The sequence below is a fragment of the Monodelphis domestica genome, chromosome 2 (assembly GCF_027887165.1).
Source record: "Monodelphis domestica isolate mMonDom1 chromosome 2, mMonDom1.pri, whole genome shotgun sequence".
Lineage (NCBI taxonomy): Eukaryota > Metazoa > Chordata > Mammalia > Didelphimorphia > Didelphidae > Monodelphis > Monodelphis domestica.
Window position 1 is genome coordinate 391024928 of NC_077228.1, and position 21946 is coordinate 391046873.

Below are 21946 nucleotides of genomic sequence, written 5' to 3' on the forward strand. Positions count from 1 at the left end.
ATTAAAGAATTGAAGTTAAATTTTAAACTTAAAAATGATAATAATTAGGTAGCCTGTGGCCAAATTGTGGTGAGTCTGAAAGGCTAAGCTAAAAACAAACAAACTTAAAAGGAGGCTGATATGAGGAAAGCCAGGCATTTTAAAAAAAGGATCATTTGTGTAAGGCAGATTGGAAGTATTAGTAAGATGACAATTATAGTAATAAGATATAAAAGGGAAAGAGGGACTGGAATAAAGCAGTGGAAATTAAATCGAAAAGAAGTTACATATTGAATGGGTGTGCTAAAGAAAAAGTTGGCAAAACTTGATAATTGACTTAATATGAGGAGCTAGGGTGGAGGGAGATATCAAACTTGATTCCAAAGTTATGAGCCTAAGTAATTAAGAAATTTAAGATGATTGTTAAAAAAACCAAACAAACAAACTTGGAAAGACATATGAAGTGATAAAAAGTGAAATGAGCTGAACCAGGAGAACACTGTACATAATAACAGCAATAAAGTAAAAACCTGCTTAATCAGTCTTGTCTTGTTTTCAAGGTTTTCTGTAAAACTAAGGGGTTGTTGTATCTATATACTAACATTTGTGACTTCAGTGAATTCCAAATTTACCTGGTTTCCTCTGTTTATTTTTATTTCTTACTTTCTTTTCATATCTTCTTTAAAAGGATACACTTGGAATTGTTCTCAGTCCATGCGACATTTTTTGAAATTTCGTTTTGCTATGGCTCTTTTTTTATGATGTATAGTTGTCCTTCCACTTTTATGAGAGCCATTATGTCATCTGTGTGTATGATATCTACATATCTTTTTCTTTGTCTTCACTTTCACTTACAAAATTGATAAGAATTTCATGAGTACATTATTTTTTAAATTATATTTTTTCCTGATTACCCAGAGATACAATTATAAAAAATTATTTTCTGATATTTTACAATCTATGTTCTCCTTTTCCCTCTACTTTTCCTCTACCTGAGATGGCTGGTAATATGATAAAGGTTACACATGTGTTATCATGTAATATATATTTGCATGCCCATCATGTTGTGAAAGAAGACACATATTGCATATACAAGAAAAAAACCCATAAAGGAAATAAAGTAGAAAATTAATTGTATTCTTTAATCTGCATTGACTCCATTGATTCCTTCTATGCAGTAAATGATGAGTTTCTTGGAGGTATCTTGGATCTATGCATTGCTGATAATGGTTAAGTCTTTCACAGCTGAATGTTGTAAATTATTGCTGTTAGTTTATAACATTCCCCTGGTTCTGCTTACTCCCCCCTTTGTATCATGTCAAATTAGTTTTTCTAGTTTTTTTTTTTAATGATCTTCCTGTTCATCATTTCTTATGGCACATTAATATTCCATTAAAAACATATGATAACTTATTCAGACATTCCCCAACTGATGGTCATCCCTTCAGTTTCCATTTTTTGGCACCACAAAAAAGAGCTGCTATAAATATTTTGGTACAAGGAGGTCCTTTCCTCCTGTCTTTGATCTCTTTGGAATAGATCTAGTAGTGATATTGCTAAGTCAAAGGGTATGCACATGGTTCCAAACTGTTTCTCAGCATGGTTGTATCAGCGCATAACTCCATCAACAGTGTATTTGTGTTCCAGTTTTCCTATGTCCCCTCCAACATTTCTAATTTTTTTGTCATATTAATCAGTCTGATAGGTGTGAGGTAGTACATCAGAATTATTTTAATTTGTATTTTTTTAATTAATAGTGACTGAGAGCACCTCATGAGTCCATTCTTGAGCCTACATAGACAGATGATAGAGAGTCACAGAGTCTCAGGATCACAGATTGAGAGCTAGAAAATAATTTATAGGTCATTTGGCCCAAATTCCTCATTTTACAGATAAGAAAACTAATAGTTAAGAGACTTTTCCAAAGTCAAACAGGTAACTTTAAGGACAGAGGCAGAATGTAGACAAAGATAACTATGATTATAAAATCACTATTCTTTCTACTATTCCTACCTGCTCACTGACTACCTGTCATTTTCTTCTTCTATTTGCTCACTGAGTGGCAGGGGTTCATCACATAGTCTCAAATCCTTAAAAGCTTAAAGAATAATCCATGAAGATTAAATATGTACTAACCTATAAAATGCTTTTGATAGTTTAATTGGTATAACATGAAAACTACAAGTTAACTTTTGCAGTAGTCATTTTTATTATATTGGCATGACCTAGCCATGAGCATATAAGTTTTCTATAGCTAATAAAATTGTTTGTATTTCTTTAAAGAACATTTTGCAACTGAAATCCATATATGTATTTTGTGTTATTTATTAGATTGAGTCCCAAATATTTAATGTATTTTGTACTGATTTGGAAATGGATTTCCATTGGTTCCTATATTTTATTTCTGAATGGTAGGAGCCAGAACCTGTGAATGTGAACTATGAATCCACAGAGAATAGAAATTATCTTGAGTAAATTTAAGTAACAAAAGAAGCTCCCACTATCTCATGTGACTTTTTGCACATGAAGCTGGGCTATGTGAGACTTATGCCTGCTTTGTTCTTCTTCTCTACAATACCTTGCCTGACCTGGGGTTGATGCAGAGATGCACCCAGATTTTGCTACTGCACAGGACAACTGGTCTCCTATAACTAAAGTCACCAAATTAACCCACTTAACCCTCATAAAAATATTAACAACAAAAAGGCTCCTCTAAGGCTATGTACTAGAGATGAAAATTTGGTGAATTATAGGGGGGAATTTATAGATGTTGCACCAGGAAGTAAGCAAAAGAAAGAGACTGAATCTTGAGCCCCTCCCCTACACTACTTCCTGTTTCTTCCTTTCCAACTGTCTGCATGAATATTTTCTCACAGATGTTAGTTGGAAAATTTCCCACTAATACCCAATCCTACCACTAGTACTTTAAATAAAGGATCTTTAACTCTTTGGGGAGAAGGGGCTAAGATGAGGTTGGGGAAAGAGGGAAATTAGGGTCTCCCTAATTCTAAGTTATCTTGTTGATTGAAGGCTTTGAAATAAAGTCAATTCAGAAAACAAAATTATCTCCCCCTAAGGGTAGATATTCACAGCACTGCTAACAAGTCTGTTCTGGGCAAGACCAAATATATCTTCAGCTCACAGTATAGGTAGAAGGCCATGGTGAGAGAAGAGATGAAGGAGGTCTGTCTTCCACATTTAGGCAGAAACAGCCAAGTCCCTTCTCAGGCCCCTGGAATCCTAAGTGCCTTCCTTCAAGGTTCCATTGGAACAGTCTCCCCTCCTCCGATGATTTGTGAGTTCCAAAAGTTCTGAGCTCTCATTGCTTTTGCAGATCCAACTTTTTGTCTGTGTCTATGCTTCTTCATTTACACAGCTATTCAGTGAATACTTTAGCATAAAGGAATATTATATTTTTGTCAAAGGCTTTTTATGTGTCTATTGAGATTTATTGATTTTAATGAGATTAGTTATGTTGATTGCTTTCCAAATATGAAACCATATTTGCATCTCTGGTATGAATCCTAATTTTCATAAGAAATAATTTCTTAGATGAATTGCTTTGGTAAGATGGGATTTTATTTTTAACTTTTGATTAGTTAGTATTGATTTGGATCTATAGGGGAGGGGCAGATTATGAATACCAAATAGAGGAATTTATATTGGATCATTTAGGTTACGTGTCTATGTGCAGTTTATGCTGAAATAAGGTATGAGGTGTTGGTCTAAATCCATTTTCTTCTATAATATTATAGTTTTCCCATGCAGGTATCCCTTACCTTATTGATTTTCCCATTCATGGTTTCAATATAGCTCAGACTACATAGGAAATTAAGTGGGAATTTGGGGGGAGTTTTGCAGAAGCTGTCTCCAACACCAAAAGGCCATGTGATAACACACACAAAATTTAGAAACTCAGAAAAGCATAAAATATATGTATCATATTGTATACTAACATTTTAATTTTAATAACACAAATATATACAATTTATTTTTAAAGCTAAAATAAGTAAAAAATTAACTGATAAAAAGAACGTGAAAGCCAGCAGACAACACACAAAGGTTACAAATGTAGTGATATCTTAACATTGACCTACATGAAGTCTATGATCAAACATGTAACTCAAATTTTACAGTAAGGTACTGTAAGAATATAAAAGAAAGAAGAAAAAGAAAAAATGTAGACTTCTCTAGTATGAAGGGAGGGACACAAAATTTTATTCAGATTTTTCATATTGCAGGCATGCCACACCCTGAATCCTTGCAATGTGGAAGGAATACCTGTACTGAGTCCTTATCATAATGGCTGGAGTTTTTATGTTTGAGGATATCACATGCATTAAATACATTTGCTAGAGTACCAGATATACTTCTATAGGTTTTATATTTAATCTATTCCTGTAATTATTCTCTTTCTTAACACACAATAAATAGATCAAATGTCCATTATCAGCTTTGGTCCCTGTGGAGTAATTTCATCCTTCACAGGTATGAGTAAATATTCTGTGATGTCTATGTAGTATCAGTCTGATGTCAATAGCAGCAGGTTTGGAATTAATCCTCTATCTCTAGTCTGCTCTAATTAGCTAAATAATCAGGTGGAACAGATTGGTGGGGATGAGGATGAGATGGGAAGAACTACTGAAAGTAAATTTCTTTGCTTTCTAGGAAATATAAAAAATCAACTATCTGAAATATAACACATTTAGGCGCTCTCTTAAGTGAACACAGAAGATATTCCTATGAATTCACTAAGATATTCCTATATAATTCACTATGAATTTCTCTGACTTATTACACACCATATACTATCAATATGAAGTATGTGGGAGTAATTATCCAAAACTGTAAACATTATTGTTTTTAAAACTTCACAAATGATTACATGCTATTCCATAAAACATGGTTTAGTATATTTTAAACATATATATGTATGTGTGTATCTATCTATCTATATATATATGTATTATGTAAATTGTTCCTGCCTTAGGATTATGAATTAAATAATCAAAAGGAAAAGAAAAAGTATATCAAAAGGTGGGTCATCCTTAATTATTTTCTTCAACTACAGTGATAAAACAAAATAATTCATATAAAACAAGTTTACAATAGCTATCACATAGACTAGAATATTTTTTAACTGCCTTCCACTAACTAAATCATTAGGCAGTTATTCACTCAGCATTACTTACTTCTCCAATGAAAAAGTAAGTCTCCTGGCTCTAGCTGAAGTTGAGCCTTCCAAAAGTGCAATTTTGGTGTATTACATCCTACCTCAGTTTCCAATCAAAAGCAGCAATGAACACTCTAAAATTAATTTATTGTTTCTCCTTTTTCCATTTCATATTTCCAATTACTGTGGAACTGCTTTTAAAAAGAAATAAGGAGCTATAAGTTTCTTAGGACCAACAACAATAAGTCAGGAATATAATGGGAAGAAAGGGAACCATAAAGTTATATTACAGGTTCTGTGGAATAGGTTTTGAAAATTAAGCTTGAAAGTGGACAAGGGTATGTGTTTTGGGTCATCTAAAGGACTCTCTAGCTAAATTAACATGAGCCATGGATAAAATGTAAAAGTATGTCATGTAACTTGCTCTATTTTTTAAATAGACTTTACAGCTACCTTGTAGGAAGGATATTCTTCATAAGGTCATATTGGCATTTTTATCATGAAATCTGATTTTGGAAGTTGGTGGCTGTTTAAAATCAAAGAACTAAATATTATCCAAGTCTTCACACCTCATGATAGTTATCTCTTCTACAAAAATGAGAAAGGGCTTGCTAAAAGCCATTTTTTTTTTATAAAGTGGTTGAAAATGGGTAAGTTAGGTAGAAGAGCTTGGTGAAAAAGTTGTTCAAGTTAAATTTTAAAACAAGATGTTACTATTGGACTACATTGTTCAAAATGAAAGGTTCTACTGAAAATAACAGTTATTTAATGTGTAGTTTTATTCTGTATTCAAGGGGCTAAATTTTTCAGTCTTGAGAAGGGGAAAGAGAGGAGACCTCCCTTTTCAAAGCAGGATTAAGGGGAGACAGCTGATGTTTAAGGTTGGCTCAGAGAGGAGAGGGGGTTTGAAGATTTTCCCCTTTCTATCTTCCCTCCTTAGCTAAGGCTGCTCTCCCAGATTCTTCTGTCCCTCCTGTCCCCCTTCCACTACTCAAGATCAAAGGTTCTGCCCTTGATCTGTTCACTCACACTTGATTCATAGCTTGGGGAAAAGAACTATTTTAATGTCAACTCAATCAGGATAATACAAAGGAATAACTAGCAGGGAAATAATTGGAGAGGAAAGTAGGGGAAAAGGGGTCCCTGTCTCTATCTAAACCCTTTCCCCTCCCTCCTCAAGTTTGGGGGGAACTCAGGTTTTGGCAGCCTAAGCTCCCTGAGAGAAAGTCAGGTTGACTCACCCTGGGTTGGCCCCTTGGCCACAGTTCAGACTCAAGGCAACAGGAGTTGAAGTAAAGTCGGACAGAGGTTTAAAATGTCTTTCTCAGGTTTCTTCTTCATTAGTCTTTTCAATTGGGAAATGTTGGGGGGAAAGATTTCCAGTCACAGACCAGAAAAAATGAGTAACCCTCAGGAGAAAATCTTTTTCCACCTTCTCACTTCAGCTTCTCCCAACAGTGAGACCAACTCCTCTCCCAGACAGATTCTTCTGCTCCTCAAGATTCCAAACTCCTGGGGCCCCTCCCCTGTTGAGGTGATCAGTTCCACACGCTCTTCCATCTGGCACTTTTCTTATGTGCCAGCCTCTGTCACAATTCTATACTCTTAAAGACTCTTCATAAATAAGAAATGATGACAGTTATGCTACATGAAAATAAACTGAAGTAAGTCATACTGATACAGGGGAATTTTTCTTAAGGACAACTTCCATTCAAATAAGAGGAAAAAAAACATGTTCACTAATTCAGAAATCAGTGCTTTAATTTCCTACTTCAAAGGCAATCCAGATCAGATCAATCACTAAAGAAATCATGTCAAAGAACAATAGGAGAATGCTCAACAGAATGGAATAAGCAATTTATCTTTGAGTAAGAAGGGTAGAGATTTTCATATGAAAACTTATTCATGGATCTAGGCATCAGATACTAACTTTTAGAGAACAATTTGGTATGGAGATAGCAGTGTCTTTGCCTCTTTTCTGTTCTTCTACATGTAGAATAGAAATAGGAATCTTCTACAATGAGAGCCATGAATAAAGAAGTCAGTTATCTTTTCTTGTGTCTACAGATGCAGATTAGTGAGGTGATTATTTTCACCACTGCTTTTTAATTGACAATGCACTAATAATATTTCAGTCAGATGACAAAGACTAGATTGGAATAAATTGGGGTGGTATGGGATTGACACCTAGAAAAGATAAATAAAGATCACAAGTCAGGTAGGGCAGGCACTAAAGCAATCTACTGGCAATTTTAAAGCAGCCTAGAAAAATGAATTCATTTCAGGTCCCCAATTGAGATAATGCCTTCTTGAAAATACTATGTAATATTTACAGAACCTCATTATTGATTTTATAATATGTGTATTCACAAAATGTGCATTTTTATGGATACAATATAAAACAATCAGCAGCCCTTAAAGAATTACTAAAACATGAAATCGAAATGGTAGTTCAATGGAGCTACATGCTTTGCACTCGAATGCTCCTCATGTCCTGTAGTAGCAAGGGCCTATAGTTTTGTTCCAAGTTTTCCATGTATTCAAAGTAGTCACTCACTCGAAATCCATGAAGAGATTCCTCCTGCCCAAACAATACAAAGGGAAATTCATTAACTTTGAAATCAAGAGTATCTTCCATCAGGCAGCATTGTAAAATAAACTGTATTTTCTGTACCAAAAACCTCCTATGAAATGTCCCTTTATAATTTACAAATCCAACAAACAACATTCAATAATCTACATAAATTTGTCTTAAAATGCTTCTAAAGATCATCTCCTAAAAAATAATACTATATTTTGCCTCTGGATTACAAAGTATATTGGCCTTATAGCTATGTTTCCAAAAAGCTCACTTTTAGAATCACTGAGATATCAACCTTGCTTTAATGTTTATGTCCCAAGCAAAATGCCAGCACGAAATTTTTGGTAGATTCATATAGATTACTATTTTGCTGGAGTTTCATAATTATTATATTTATTTCATTTCCCCCCACCTTCCAACTTAAAGAGAATACCCATCAGCAAGAACAAAACCTTACAGGAGACTAAATGTTTTTTTGGGGGTGAGGGTCTTTGATTTCATTGACATGGATGACCCTTTTAGTAATCAAGATTGCAAACCATTCTTACCCTACAGTTCTTGTCCATATCTTCCCATAAATCTCCTAAAGCTGTTCATTTAATAGGCTAGCTATCCTGAAATACTGTAGATGCCAAGCTGTCAGTTATCTTTGCTTTCACCAAATAACTAGTCTACTTCCTTTTCATAAATCCTTCCATTGACATCTTTTATGCCACTTCTGTATAATTCTTTGTGGGTAAGATGTTACAGTCTACCTACACTGCCAGGGCAATTTTTATTTTGGGCTGGGTCTAATTGAGGCCAATCAAAGAAGTCAATATCAGATATGAAAATGAAATCAGGCATTCATGGACTACACAATGCAATTTTAAAACCTACTAATCACAGTGGCAGAGATGGGACATATGTGATAAATGATGTGAGGGTGAAATGAAGAGATCTAGAACAGATTGGATGTACGGGAAAGAGGAAGTAGGGTTTAATGCCTGACCCCAAAGTTGTGAGTTTGTGGGACTAGAAGAATGTTGATTTCTTCAACAAAAATAGGGAAGTTTGGAAAGGGGAAAGATGATGGGTTCATTTTTAGACATGTTGAATTTAAGATGTCTGCAGGATATCCAATTAAGAGCCCCAATTTGGAAATGTAAGACTGGAGGTTAGTACATCAGGTAGGGCTGAATAGGTAGATTTGAGAATTATCAGCATAGAAATTATAATAGAATCCATAGGAGAAAATGAGATGGACAAGTAATATAGTAGAAAAGGAAAAGAAGTCCAAGAATAGAGTCCTGTGGGACCCCCACATTTAGATGTAGAGCCACTAGGGGAAACTGAGGAATGATGGGATAGGGAGGAGAACCAAGAGAGTAGTGTCCCAATAACCTCAAGAAAAGAGATTATCAGGGAAAGAAGGCATTAAAGGCTACAGAGAAGTCAAGAAGGATAGAGAAAAGGCCATTGATTTTGGTGATGAAGAGGACATTGGTAATTTTTGAGATTAGTTTTGCTTTAATGATAAGACAGAAAGCCAGGCTTTAGGGAATTAATCAGAATGCAAGAGTAAAGAAGTACACAAAACTGTACCTAATTCCTAGTTTCAAGAAGTTTAAGATCTAATTGTGGAAGTAAGCCTTACATGAAAACCAAACCAAAACAAAATCAATTCTTTCTTTTCTTTTAGTCAGCTCTGCTAAATGTTTGTCAATTTAATTAGTCTTTTAAAAGAATAAGAAATTTCTTTCACACAATTATTAAGTATTTCTATGATATAGGGGCTTCACTGTCAAGTCTCCATTTTGTTCTGTTTTCTTTATGCTTTTAAAACTGATTAATATTTTTATTATTTTATAACATATTTAAGATTTATTATTTTTGCTTTTTATTTTTACTTTTAAATTCAATTACATTAAAATGTGTAATTTACTTATATCTCTGGATCCTATTATAATTTTTATAAAAGTTGCATATACATATATAAAATAAAAATATAGAGAAAATTAAACAAAAGGAAATAATTGAACAAATATGAACACATATATGGATATTTGTTGATATTTATTCAATTCCATATTTTCTTTTAATTTTCTGTTAGATTTTTCAGAGTTTTCCACTATTATCTATATTGCTGTCTAGATCATCTTATATAACAGTTAATATTTCTTTCATGGATTTAGGTGCAAAAGCAGAGTAAATCTTTGACTTAATTATCCCACAAATCCTCCTCTTTTTCTTCTCCTCTCTTTTAAGAGCTCTATTCTTCACTTTAGCCCCACCCAAAGAAAAGAAAAATATTGATTCACCTGTAGGTAAGGTATTGTGAGATCTTAGTCATGTTTCAGGTCTATTCGTCCACTATCACTTCTACTGACTTCCACTGTCGCCTTTCATCTCTCCTTCTGACTTGGACCGCTCTTCATACAACTTCCACTTAAGGAAGGCACCCAGGTTAGTCAGTTTGCTTTCTTTTCCAGGCTTGCTCCAGATGTCTTCTACCAAGCACTCAACTGGGTATCTATCCTCTCCCCCAACTACTCTTTCATCTTAATTTTACGTGTTGTCTGCTTTTCATTATAGGACTACCTCAGATACATCTTTTTATTGTACCTTTTAAAAATCCTTTCCTTATATCTCATAATCATTACTATGTACTGGTTCTAAGGCAGAGGAGCAGTAAGGACTGTAAGTAATGTAAGTAATGTGGAGGGGGGGCGGTAAAGTGACTTGCCCAGAGTCACACAGCTAGGAAGTATCTGAGACCAGATCAAAACCCAGGATCTCCCATCTCTAGGCCTGGCTTGTTATTCATTGAGCCACCTAGCTGTCCCCAAATACTCCTTTTTCTTAAATATTTATCATTTTACATTAATGATTAAGCTCAGATTTGCAGGGTATGCCAACCGGGGTTATATCTTAAGTTCCTTTGGTCTTCAGAACACATTATATTCCCTCCAGTGACTTCTGATGAGTGCAGAATAGGTTTTTGAGTTATTTAAATTTGCTTTATTTTATATTTAAAGATTTTGCTCCTGGGCATTTCCTGAAATTATTTTATTAATTAATATATGTCTTAGAATCACTAGCAAAGGAATTTGTATCATTTTCTTTCTCTTATTCCCCAATCTATGAATTCTTTGGATTGGCATTTTTTTCCCCTTTTTGTGTTTGTATGTTCAGAAGGTCTGAAATATTTTCATGACATGTTTTTCTGGGAGATATAGTCCTCAAGTGGCTTCTATACATCCTTTTTTCTTTTCTCTCCATCAATGTTTTGCCTTATTTTTTTAGCATTATTGTTTTCTGCTTCTCTGATTCAAGATTTTCCTTTACTTTTGTACATTTACATTCCCAATTATTCTGTTTCTTTGATAAGGTTTGCTACTGCAGATTCAAATTTTTGTATTCTGTCAATTATTTCTGCAGTGCAGCCCATAAATCTACTCCTACAGTGATTATTATTCTATCAAAACATTTGGTAACATTCTGCTGCGATTTCATCTTCTCTTGAGAATCCAAAATCTTCTCTGTCTTATTAGGAGATGATTCATTTTCACTCCTCTTAATATACTTATTCATATTGGTCACCTGTCCTTTACTTTTCTTTCTTTTTTTCTGTTACGATCTTATCTTTTTATTTTATTTTTTCCAGATTACATGTCAATATACATTTTTAATAATCATTTTCTAATATTTTGCAATCTGTGTTCTCTCCTTCGCTCCCATCCTTTTCAAAAAGCTTCTTTGAATCTGGTATACAAATAATCTTTCAACTAAGAGAGAAATCAAGCAATATAAAACTGTATGGGAAGTGTTAAACTGCTTGATTTCTCTCTCCTTTATACAACTTTCATGTATTAGGATCTTGCTATGACCATCACTAAAACATAAACTTAGGAAATTGTCATTCATAACTTAAAAAAATTAAGCATTAGTTTCTTTAAAAAAAAACAAACAATTTAAGGGGGCAGTTGGGTGGCTCAGTGGACTGAGAATCAGGCCCAGAGAAGGAGATCCTGGGTTCAAATCTGGCCTCAGACACTGCCTAGCTGTGTGACCCTGGGAAAGTCACTTGACTCCCATTGCCTAGCACTTACCACTCTTCTGCCTTGGAACCAATACACAGTATTGAATCCAAGATGGGAGGTAAGGATTAAAAAAACAACAACAAAAAACAAAAAAAAAAACAATTTAAGTACATATTAAATATATTAAAAAAATAAATTTCTAGAGTTACTCATTGTTCATTATATGCATAACTCAATAAGAGATGAGAGAATTTGATCTAGAATTTTACTATTCCTTTCTAGTTAATACTAGGTAAAAATCGAGTGACATATTTTGATAACTGAAGTTCATTTTAAATAAAAAAATAAATACTAAAATAAAGACTATTCATGGGTCTTGCTTTAAGTACATTTTCCAAGATACAATCATATCGGAAAAACATGGTTTTACATTTTAGACATTAATGTTTAAGCAAAGGGAAAAATGTTTCACTAAGTTTAATGAATCTGTGCTCATAAAATCAGAGTACAATGGCTTATAAGACTATTTTAAGTAAAATGTTAAATATACATTTAAAATATTTTTTAGATTATGCATTATTTTATTGATTCACAGACTATCATATATAAATGTGTGCATAATAGTGTATATATATGCACACACATAAATATGAGTACACACATAATCTAAATAAAATATAAGTAAAGGTTCAAATTCTCCACCTCTACTTTTTGGTGTCACAAGTGACCTTTTTTTCATAAATGCCAAAAAGTTTTTCCTGCATGTATTAATATATTATTTTGTTTGTAATGTTAGCTATTTAAATTAACAATTTATTCAAGTTCTAACAAATTATTTCCTTTAATTTTTGTTCTAGTGATCAAGTATCATTTTCAGCTTCAGAAGGCCCTTATTCTTGAAATAACTAAATATATCATGATCCTCCTCCTCCTTATTCCTTTTACATTTAGAAAATATTTTACCTATGTTATCTCATGCAATACTCTCAATAATTTCTAGAGGTAGGTATTATTACTATTGCCTTTTTAAAGACAAGAAAAATGAGGAGAGAGGTTAAGTGACCGACTGTCCAGTCATTTAACACACAGTAGATATTAGAGCTGGGATTTTACCCAAGGTATTTCTTGATTCCAAGTTCAGCAGCCTTCCAAAAGAGCTAAGCTATATTTCATTATTATCACTTATATTTAAAGAGCATGTTTTAGTTTTTGAAGCACTTTCATACATATCTCATTTGATTTTCACAGAAAATCTATGATGCTAAATTTATCTCCATTTTGCAAATGAAAAAAATGAGGTTCAAAGGCTAAAGAAACTCACTCGAGGTCCTAGGGAAAATAAATGGCAGAGCAGGTGTTAAAACCCCACATTTCTGACTTCTGAGTCAAAGTATTCTCTGCTACTTCACATTAACTCTCTACTACAAAAAAAAAGACTAACAAGAGAACAAAGACTCAGTACCCTATCAATTATTCAGGTTCTCCTTTCCATATACGAAAGTGATTTTTTAAAAAGTCAATATCATAATATTGTGATATAAAGTCTATTAGGTTAGTCAGGAATATTAAATTAATAAGATTGTAGAAATAAAATAGGAATGCTCTTTTAGGGAATATACAGGGTTCATACATAACTGATATGAGGCATAAGAACAAAATTTTGTTTTAAAATATTTCAAAAATCCAAATATTAGATTTTCCTTATTACAAAAGAGTCTTATCCCATTGGCAGCAAATATATAGTCTGTGTGTGTGTGTCTCTCTGACACATCTATTTCTCTTTCTCTAAGTTCAGTGGATCAGTCTATATAGATAATGATCTCACTATACATAGATACAGACACAAATATGAATTTATATGTAAATTATGTTTACATAAATTTATATGTGTATATCTGTTTATATATATATGTATATATATTTAAAACTATATTATGATATGCAAACTCTTCATTATTAGTGTCATCAGAGAAGCTTTTCCTGATCCCGCTACTAGTTATGTTTTCCCCTGTTTAAATTATTTCTTAAGTTTGTACTTTGCATATACTGGGAAATATGACATTCTTTAAGAGTAAGTCTTATTTTCTTTTTTACTTTTTATTTCTAGTGCCTAGAATAATGTCTTACATGTTACTTAGAAACATTCCTTAAGTTTAATTGAATTCTTGAAATGGCCTGCTAAATGGAATTACTTTCTTCCTTATATTAATGCTTATTTTAAAAAGCTCTAAGATGTTCATTTAATACTCTCCTAACTGAAGAAAATAATTGCTTAAAAATTAGAATTGGATCAGTGGAAGCTAATGACTTCATGAGATATCACAAAATAATCAAACAACACCAAAAGAATGAAAAAAAAATAAAGGAACTCATTGCAAAAAAAAAAAAATTAACCTGGAAAATAGGTCCCGCAGAGATAATTTAAAAATTATTGGACTACCTGAAAGCCATGTTTAAAAAAAAGGTGTGAAAGAATCATCTTTTAAGAAATTATCAAGAAGAGATGACCACACACAGCAGTGGCAGATGGCAATAGCAGTAGCAGCAGGTCAGGCCAAGATGGTCAAGTAAGAAATACCCAAGGTCTGCCAATCAATCTCCAAACAACCATGGAGGAAAAATACCCCAAACCAATACTGGGGCAACAAAACTAAAAGAAGAGAGAAGTAGTGCTCCAGTCCAGAACAATGTTGAGAAATAGGATGAAGGTCTTCTTACTGGGGTATGAAGAGGGAGCACTGCACAAGCCTTAGTGGGACTCAGACACCATACAGCCCAAGTGGAAGGGGAAAGAGAACAGTTGGCTCAGTCTAGGATCAGCAGGGTAAGAGCAGAAACCAAGGCAATATAGAACAAGCAGCAGTGGGAGGAACTCAGATCAACTGAGGTCCAGTCTCATTAGTATAAGGATATTAGAAATTAAGTATTGTTATATTAGTTTAGAGACAGGAAGTAGAGAGGCTAGTTTGAGAAAGAATTGGAGTATGAAGCAGATCTAAGACAGTGTCAGTTTCAAATATTGATAGTTTAACAGTTTTTCTATGACAGTTATACACTCTGGGTGTGGGGAGTTACTCTCTGGGAGGTAGTGAGAAGTTACTCTCTCTCTCAGAGTCCTAACTTGGTTCTTGCTAAGGCTCAGCCAGTTGGCCTTTGTTATTTTTATAACTTCAAGACAAAGTAAGAATTATAAGGACAAGAATGTTAGTTTATTGTAGAATAGGGAAAATTTGGGTTAGTAAGATTAGGAAGGATCAGTGTAGCATTTGGACACAGGAGAAGTGGTTCCTTGCAGAACCAGGGAGTTTTATTTGGGTGGAGTTAGAAATTGTTTTATCCTTATACATTTTAATAAATATTTTATTTTTTTATAACCAGAGTTTCTTTAGTATCCTTGCACCTGGCCCTGAAGAGAAGTTCATTTATGAGCTTCACATCACTGATATAAACTGAAGATACTTTGTTAGCATGGCAAACAGAGTATCTAAGTCAGTTTATAATCAATAATCAATCTATTGATTTATTAGTTTTATAGTTGCCTTTTATTTTTACAGTAGGATTGGGCAGAACCCAATTCCAACCAGTTAAGACTGAAAAGCTGCAAAACTCCATAAAGCAGGCCTACAAGGCTAACTCTATGGAATGACTAAGACAGAGGGAGAGCAGATCCTAAGCAGAATACAAGCATAGAACTCCAGGAATGAAAAAAAATTCAACATACAGGCAAAAGCCCCAAATGATCAAAATGGAAAAATCCAGACAATAGGAAAATATCTACATAAGAGAAATTACCAAAATACAAGTTCACAAAAGGAGAGCAATACAAAAATAAAAATATATGAAGACTCAAAGAAAAATGCTTAAGGATATCAAGTCCAAAACAATCCCCTGGAATAGCTCCAAAAAAAGATAGAAAAAACAAATAAGAAAAATAGTAAGAAACTTGAAGAAAAGCTAGAAAAGGATAGAAGAAAATCAACAATGTAGAATGAAAACTTAATGAAGGAAACAGTTCCCTAAAAAAGGAAAGACTATACTTCAAAAAGAAAAATAACTCCCTGAGAAATAAAGGAGTCAGTATAACAAATGGCCTCAAGTGTCTATATAGAAATCACCAAAGTTTAGGCAACAAACAATAGCAATTATAGATCTTAATGCAATGGGGAAATTATATCGCATATATATTGTTGAGGTCAGGAAAAAGCCCATGATTTTACTATAAATTACAGTGGGGAAACTACACATCCAAAAGAAACAGGGCATTCTACCAAATTCCTTTTATGAGACAAATATGGTGTTGATATGTAAACCAGAAAGAACAAAAAAAAAAGAGCACATGTAAAGTGTGTATTGGTAAAATGGGGGCAGGGAGGGGTTACATTTTACACTGAGATTGTATATTCATTTGAAGAAATATAGAATCCAAAGTGGGAGAAGAATAACAATGTTTGGATAAAGGTCAAAGGGAGAGATATAAATTATTTTGTTATTAAAATATACTTCAGAACACCGAGACAAAAAGAGGAAATAGATGAGCTATTTGAGAAACAGATCAAAAGCCCTGACACAGAGGTACGAAGTAATAGAAATGGGAGACTTTACTATCCCAGACATTTGCTGTCAAAAATAAAGCAACTCATAACTTCTTATTTTACCTTAGTGAGAATATATCATTCTTACATACAAGGAGAAATTTTATTTTGAATGTGATTCTCACTGATGGAGAAGAACTGGTTGCTGGAGTGGACGGGAACCGAGATGAAACTAACTAGTTCATAGTAGGGTTTATGATAGAAGAGAAGAAATTTGGTCATAGTCTGACAGGCATGCTAAATTTGGGGAAAGCAGATTTCAAACACTTCAGAAGAAGGATAGGCAAAGTTCCAAAGGAAAAAATGATTTGGGGAAAATCAAAGTAGGAATAACTGAAAGAAGGATTGCTTAATATTGAAATTCTGAAGACACAAAAGAAAACAATTTCAATTGGGAGGGAAAATAGGATTTGTATAGAGAGGCAAAAGTGTAAAACAGGGATCTCATTAAACAACTTAGATTTTTAAGAGAAATGTACAAAAAGACAGAGGCAAGCCTAGCTGACAGGGGAGAAATATAAAGGTGTGGCTCAGTTGTCATGGTAGTAGGAATACTAAATCTCATAATGAGTTAAAAGATAGAGAAGTGAAGTCCAAAAAATAGGGGTGAGAGTGTAAGCAATATTGAGAGAAAAAAGGGAAATCAAAGAAGAGAAAAGGACCTCTGGTTGGGGTAGATGAGACTATAACTAACAACAAAGAGAAGGTAGAACTGTTCAAATCTTATTTATCTTCTGTTTTCTCTGTAAAAAGTAATATTTACATACTAAATCACAGAATAAAAATAGCTAATAACAAGTCAATGATAAACTAAGAAAGAAGTCCTTTTCAAATTTCTTTCAGTTAAATATAAGAGAAGAAAAAATTGAATTGTTTGGTTTTCATTATTAAAAAAAAAAGAAGACTTTTACACAGAAGACTGTGTAAAACAGGGACTTAGTGCATAGAATAGGGTTTTGTTGACAATTGTAGCTTTTGTTTGGGGGGAAGTTTCCTTTTTGTGTTTGTAACCATTGTGCCGCTTTGAAGCATGATACCTGGGCTTCAATAGCTTTCACTGGAGCACAACTAAGGAGTTTTGTAAGTAGCTCTGATTTTTTACCCATTTGCAAATAACTTGAAAACTTGAGTAAAAAGGCAGAGGAACATAACATTTTAGAGGCTATTTAAAGGTTCAAATATTTTGTAAGAAAATAAATCTTTTCTAGTCTGATATGTAGAAGAACACAACATATGAAGTATTAAAAGATGTTGAATTTACAGGCTTCATTAAGTAATGAATTAATTTATGAAGTTTATACTATTAAATAATACACCTTACAAGTCCAACATTATTTAGTACTAGTTATTTATTCTGAAAAATTAAACACCTGAGCTGATGTTAGGTGACATATGGAATTCAATCTTGAAACAAGCTCAAAGAGAGCCTGTATTGCATTATAAGAGCAATCAATGATATTTCAACAAACCCTTCATTTTACATTGGCAATATGAAAAAGTAGTCAAAAGATGAGGACAGGTTGAGCTGAAGGAAAAATATACAGGTTAGCACAGAAAGAATGCTTGGAAATGTGTTTCCACTATACTAAAGTTATTTCAGAATTAGATCAGCTCATCCACAGAATTTATTTTAAAGCAATGACTAATACTTAAAAAGTTAATATTTAAAAGGAAAAAACCTGGAAAGATTTATATGAATTGGAGGTAAAAAGTAAAATGAGCACAACCAGGACAAGGTACCCAATTACAAAAGTAATATATGATGATCAACTATGAACAACAACTTTTTTTTAACCCTTACCTTCTATCTTGGAATCAACACTGTGTATTGGTTCCAATGCAGAAGTATAGTAAGGGCTAGGCAATGGGGGTCAAGTGACCTGCCCAGGGACACACAGCTAGGAAGTGTCTGAGGTCAGATTTAAACTCAAGGCCGCCCATCTCTGGGCCTGACTCTCAATCCACTGAGCAACCCAGCTATCTCCATGAATAACAAGTATTATCAACAAGACAAGGATCCAGGACAATTCAAAAGGATTCATGACACTAAAAAGGAATTCCATTGTTATAGAAGGAACAGATAAAATCCAAATGCAAATTGAAATATACCATTCTTTATTTCCCTATGAATTTCTGTCTAGTGTAAGCAATAAGGTCTTGTTTCACAACATGATATATGTGGAAATTGTAGTTCATGATAATATATGTACAACCTATATCATATTACCTACCTTTATGGAGAAGAGGGTAAGGGGGCTGGGGGAGAGAGAACATGTATTGCAAAACATCAGAAAATGAATATTACAAACTGTAATGACCTGTTATCTGGAAAGAATATATAAATTTTTAAAAATTTTGAATTTGTTTCCCTTAGTAGTCTGATCTCAAATTCTTTATCCTGTCAACATTTACTCATAATAGCAGCTGGCAGTCAGGAAATTTCTTGACATTTTGCTGACTGGTTGAAAATGAATTTGATTTTTTATACATTTATAAATTATGAACTGTTTTTACCATCATGTGCAAGTTTTGGTTGAAACATTTTTATTAAGCTCTTTAAGCTTTCAAAGTATGATTTTTTTTTGTTATTGGAAGATTTTTTTCCCTTAGCCTAAGAGAACATTATTTTTCTTTGTTTTTTAAACAACTGATAGGGGGACATACCAATCACTAGTATTTTGATGTTTTTTGTTTGTTTTACCAGTTCTATATGACCAGAACTCTTTCCTCATATTTCTTAGTCTGGTATTTATAAAATGATCTCATCTGTTGCACCTTAAGTTAAAGTGGTTTTATGATACTGAGTTCATGTTTTTATGGAATTATAATTTAAGCAAAAATCACTTAATTTATAATGCCTGGAAAGCAGCTAATAGTATGAGTCACTTTGATCCAGAGGTTAGATGTACTTAAATAAAGGTGATATTACTTACATGCTATAGCAGTAAAAAATGATATGGCTAATGAAGAAAGTTATATGATAAAATACCCTTGACAGATCTAGAATTCATCTTTCACTTTAAAATAGTATAAAAAGGGAAAACAACAGATAATATAAACAATTTTCCTTTCGAATAAATCTGCTACATTTTGTATATTTTCAATATTTCAAAATGTACTATAGCAGCATCTGGGTGTAACGGATGTAAAAATAATAACTTACATTACATCGGTCACAAAGTGCTTTTCTTTGTAATGTAGATGTTAGTTGATGGTAAGCATAACAACTTTCATTTGTATGGGGTTTTAAAGCCCATAAAAACATTATAAGGAAAAATATGAAAAAAAGAATTATGTGATAAAAATAAGTAAATATATATGTAAGTTAAAAGCATGACTAGAGGAACTTATTTTGTGATACTTCAGTGACCTGAAATTTTATCTATAGAGACTTTTCCCTCCACCCATATAAAATTCTGAAATGTAAGTTGAAAGGAAAAAACAAAGATTCTTGATAAGTAAAAAATAATTCTTTGGTGAATCACTAATCAAAATTTCTTATATATCTACTATGCATGTAGTGCTATGAGAAGTATAATATAAACATAAAAAAGAGTACCTGTCCTCCTGGAGGTTAAAAAATAATTGAGGAAATTAACTTATTTGTGAGGCAAAGTGAAGTGAGCAAGAACCTCAGCAGAATGTTGAATATAGGAATAATGTACAATGATCAGTTGTGAATGACTTAACTAATATCAGCCATGCAAGGATCCAGAACAACTTCAAGGGACTTGAGATTAAAAAAAAAAAAAAACCTATCCATAGAATGAATTGATGGAGTCTGCATCCAGATTGAGGCATGCCTTGTTTCACTTCATTTCCTCTATGAATTTTTCTCTAGCATAATCAATATGCATCTTCTTTCACCACATGATATACATGGACATATGAATTGTATGATGTCATGTACAACCTATATCACATTACCTACCATCTCAGGGGGACGGGAGGGAAGGGGGGAACATGGATTTCAAAATGTCAGAAAATAATTATTAAAAATGCATCTACATATAAATAATCTGGAAAATATATAAAAATATAAGAATCAACAACAACAGTTGATCAGTCAATTAGTGCTTAGTAGACACTTATGTGCCACCAAGATCTGGGCATACAAGGAAAGGCGAAACATGGACCCTATTGTTGCTGTCAAATGGAGGACAGAATATGAAAAAATCGAGGTTCATAGACATACTACAGTAAAAATGGAATGCAATCTCAGAGAAAAGGCACCAGTTTCAGGGAAGGGGAAGGATGAGGACAGGCCTCTGCTAGAAGGTGAAGTTTAAGCTGAGCCATGAAGGAATCTATATTAGAGGTGAGAAGGGAAGGGGCTCCAAGTCTGGGGGACAGCCAGCAAAAAGGCACAGAGCTAAGAGATGCCTTTTGTGTTCAAGAAATAACTGGTGGGCCCATGTGCCTTGTTCCTAGGGTATATGGAGAAAAATAAGGGAGAAGACAGTTAAAAAGGGTAGGAAGTTTTTGAAGGATTTTAAGTGCCTCAGAGAGGATTTTATATCTGAACCTGAAAGTAACAAGGCACCACCAAAGTTTATTGAGTAGGTGATCACTTGGGAAGGCTGCTTTAAGACAGTCATTTCTGCATCTGAGTGAATGACAGATCACAGCAGAGCAAGGTAGGAATAAAGTGTATAAATATGTTTTATATATATATATATATATATATATATATATGTAATGTAAGTGTACTAAATGGATATATATTATAAATATATCACATATACCTATGTGTACCCACACACAAATTCAATTTGAGATGTCCAAAAGCCTGGTGCTATATATCTGGAACACAGGAGAGAGTGTAAGATGAGGCATACAGAACCAAGAATTATCCTGACAGAAGCCACGGAGCTGACGAGATCACCAAGTTAAACAGAAGAGAAGACACAGGGGAGAGAGCCAACTACTTGTATGGAGTAAATGCCAGGATGACTGGCAGAAACAGTAAGTGTAATGACAATTCACAGAAAGGACTATACAGCATAAGGGCGAGGAAGCAGAATTTGCACAGTCTTAGAGAAGAGGGAGGAGAGTATTTCTGGCTGAAGAAACTTGCAAAATAATAATATGCAGCTAAGCCTATGTGTACAGAGATTAGGGTAGCAATGACAAGATCACCAAGCAATAGACACATAGTCGGAAATGGCCAGAGGCCGAGTATAGCCCAATTTCCACCATTTGGTGGAATCTCTGCAATATCTCTGCTAGGGAATAAATTTGAGGGATATGGAATTTATTAGCTAATAAGTAAAATCGTTCTATTTTTAATGTCTCTAATTGTTTTGTCAAAATATGTCTTTGTAACTTCCATCAACTAGTTCTAATTGTGTCTTTTTTAATTGTGTTTATGCAGAACAAGATTAACTCCTTTTCAAAATTTCAGTCCTTCACATATCTTAAGAACTATAACAATTTCTTTCTCAAATATTTTCTTTTGGGGGCTATTACTTCAACTATTTCTCAGACAGCTGGGTTTCAATTCCCACCAACAGCTTGGTAGTTAGTTTCTGTATGGATTATAAGGGGAGAAAGTTCTTAAGAGACAACATTCTTAAAAAATAAACATGCCAGATTACTA

General features: G+C 33.5%; 1 protein-coding gene across 4 annotated transcripts in view; it reads right to left on the reverse strand.

Moving 5' to 3' along the window:
• Positions 1-6887: 6887 nt before the first annotated feature.
• Positions 6888-21946, reverse strand: part of TBC1D32 (TBC1 domain family member 32) — a 246750-nt gene continuing 231691 nt past the window's right edge. For all 4 annotated transcript variants that reach the window (XM_007484498.3, XM_001379912.5, XM_007484500.3 and 1 more), the window contains one exon: positions 6888-7733. In XM_007484498.3, coding sequence (XP_007484560.1) covers positions 7614-7733 — 120 coding nt within the window. In that variant the 3' untranslated portion in view covers positions 6888-7613. The remainder of the gene's footprint in view (positions 7734-21946) is intronic.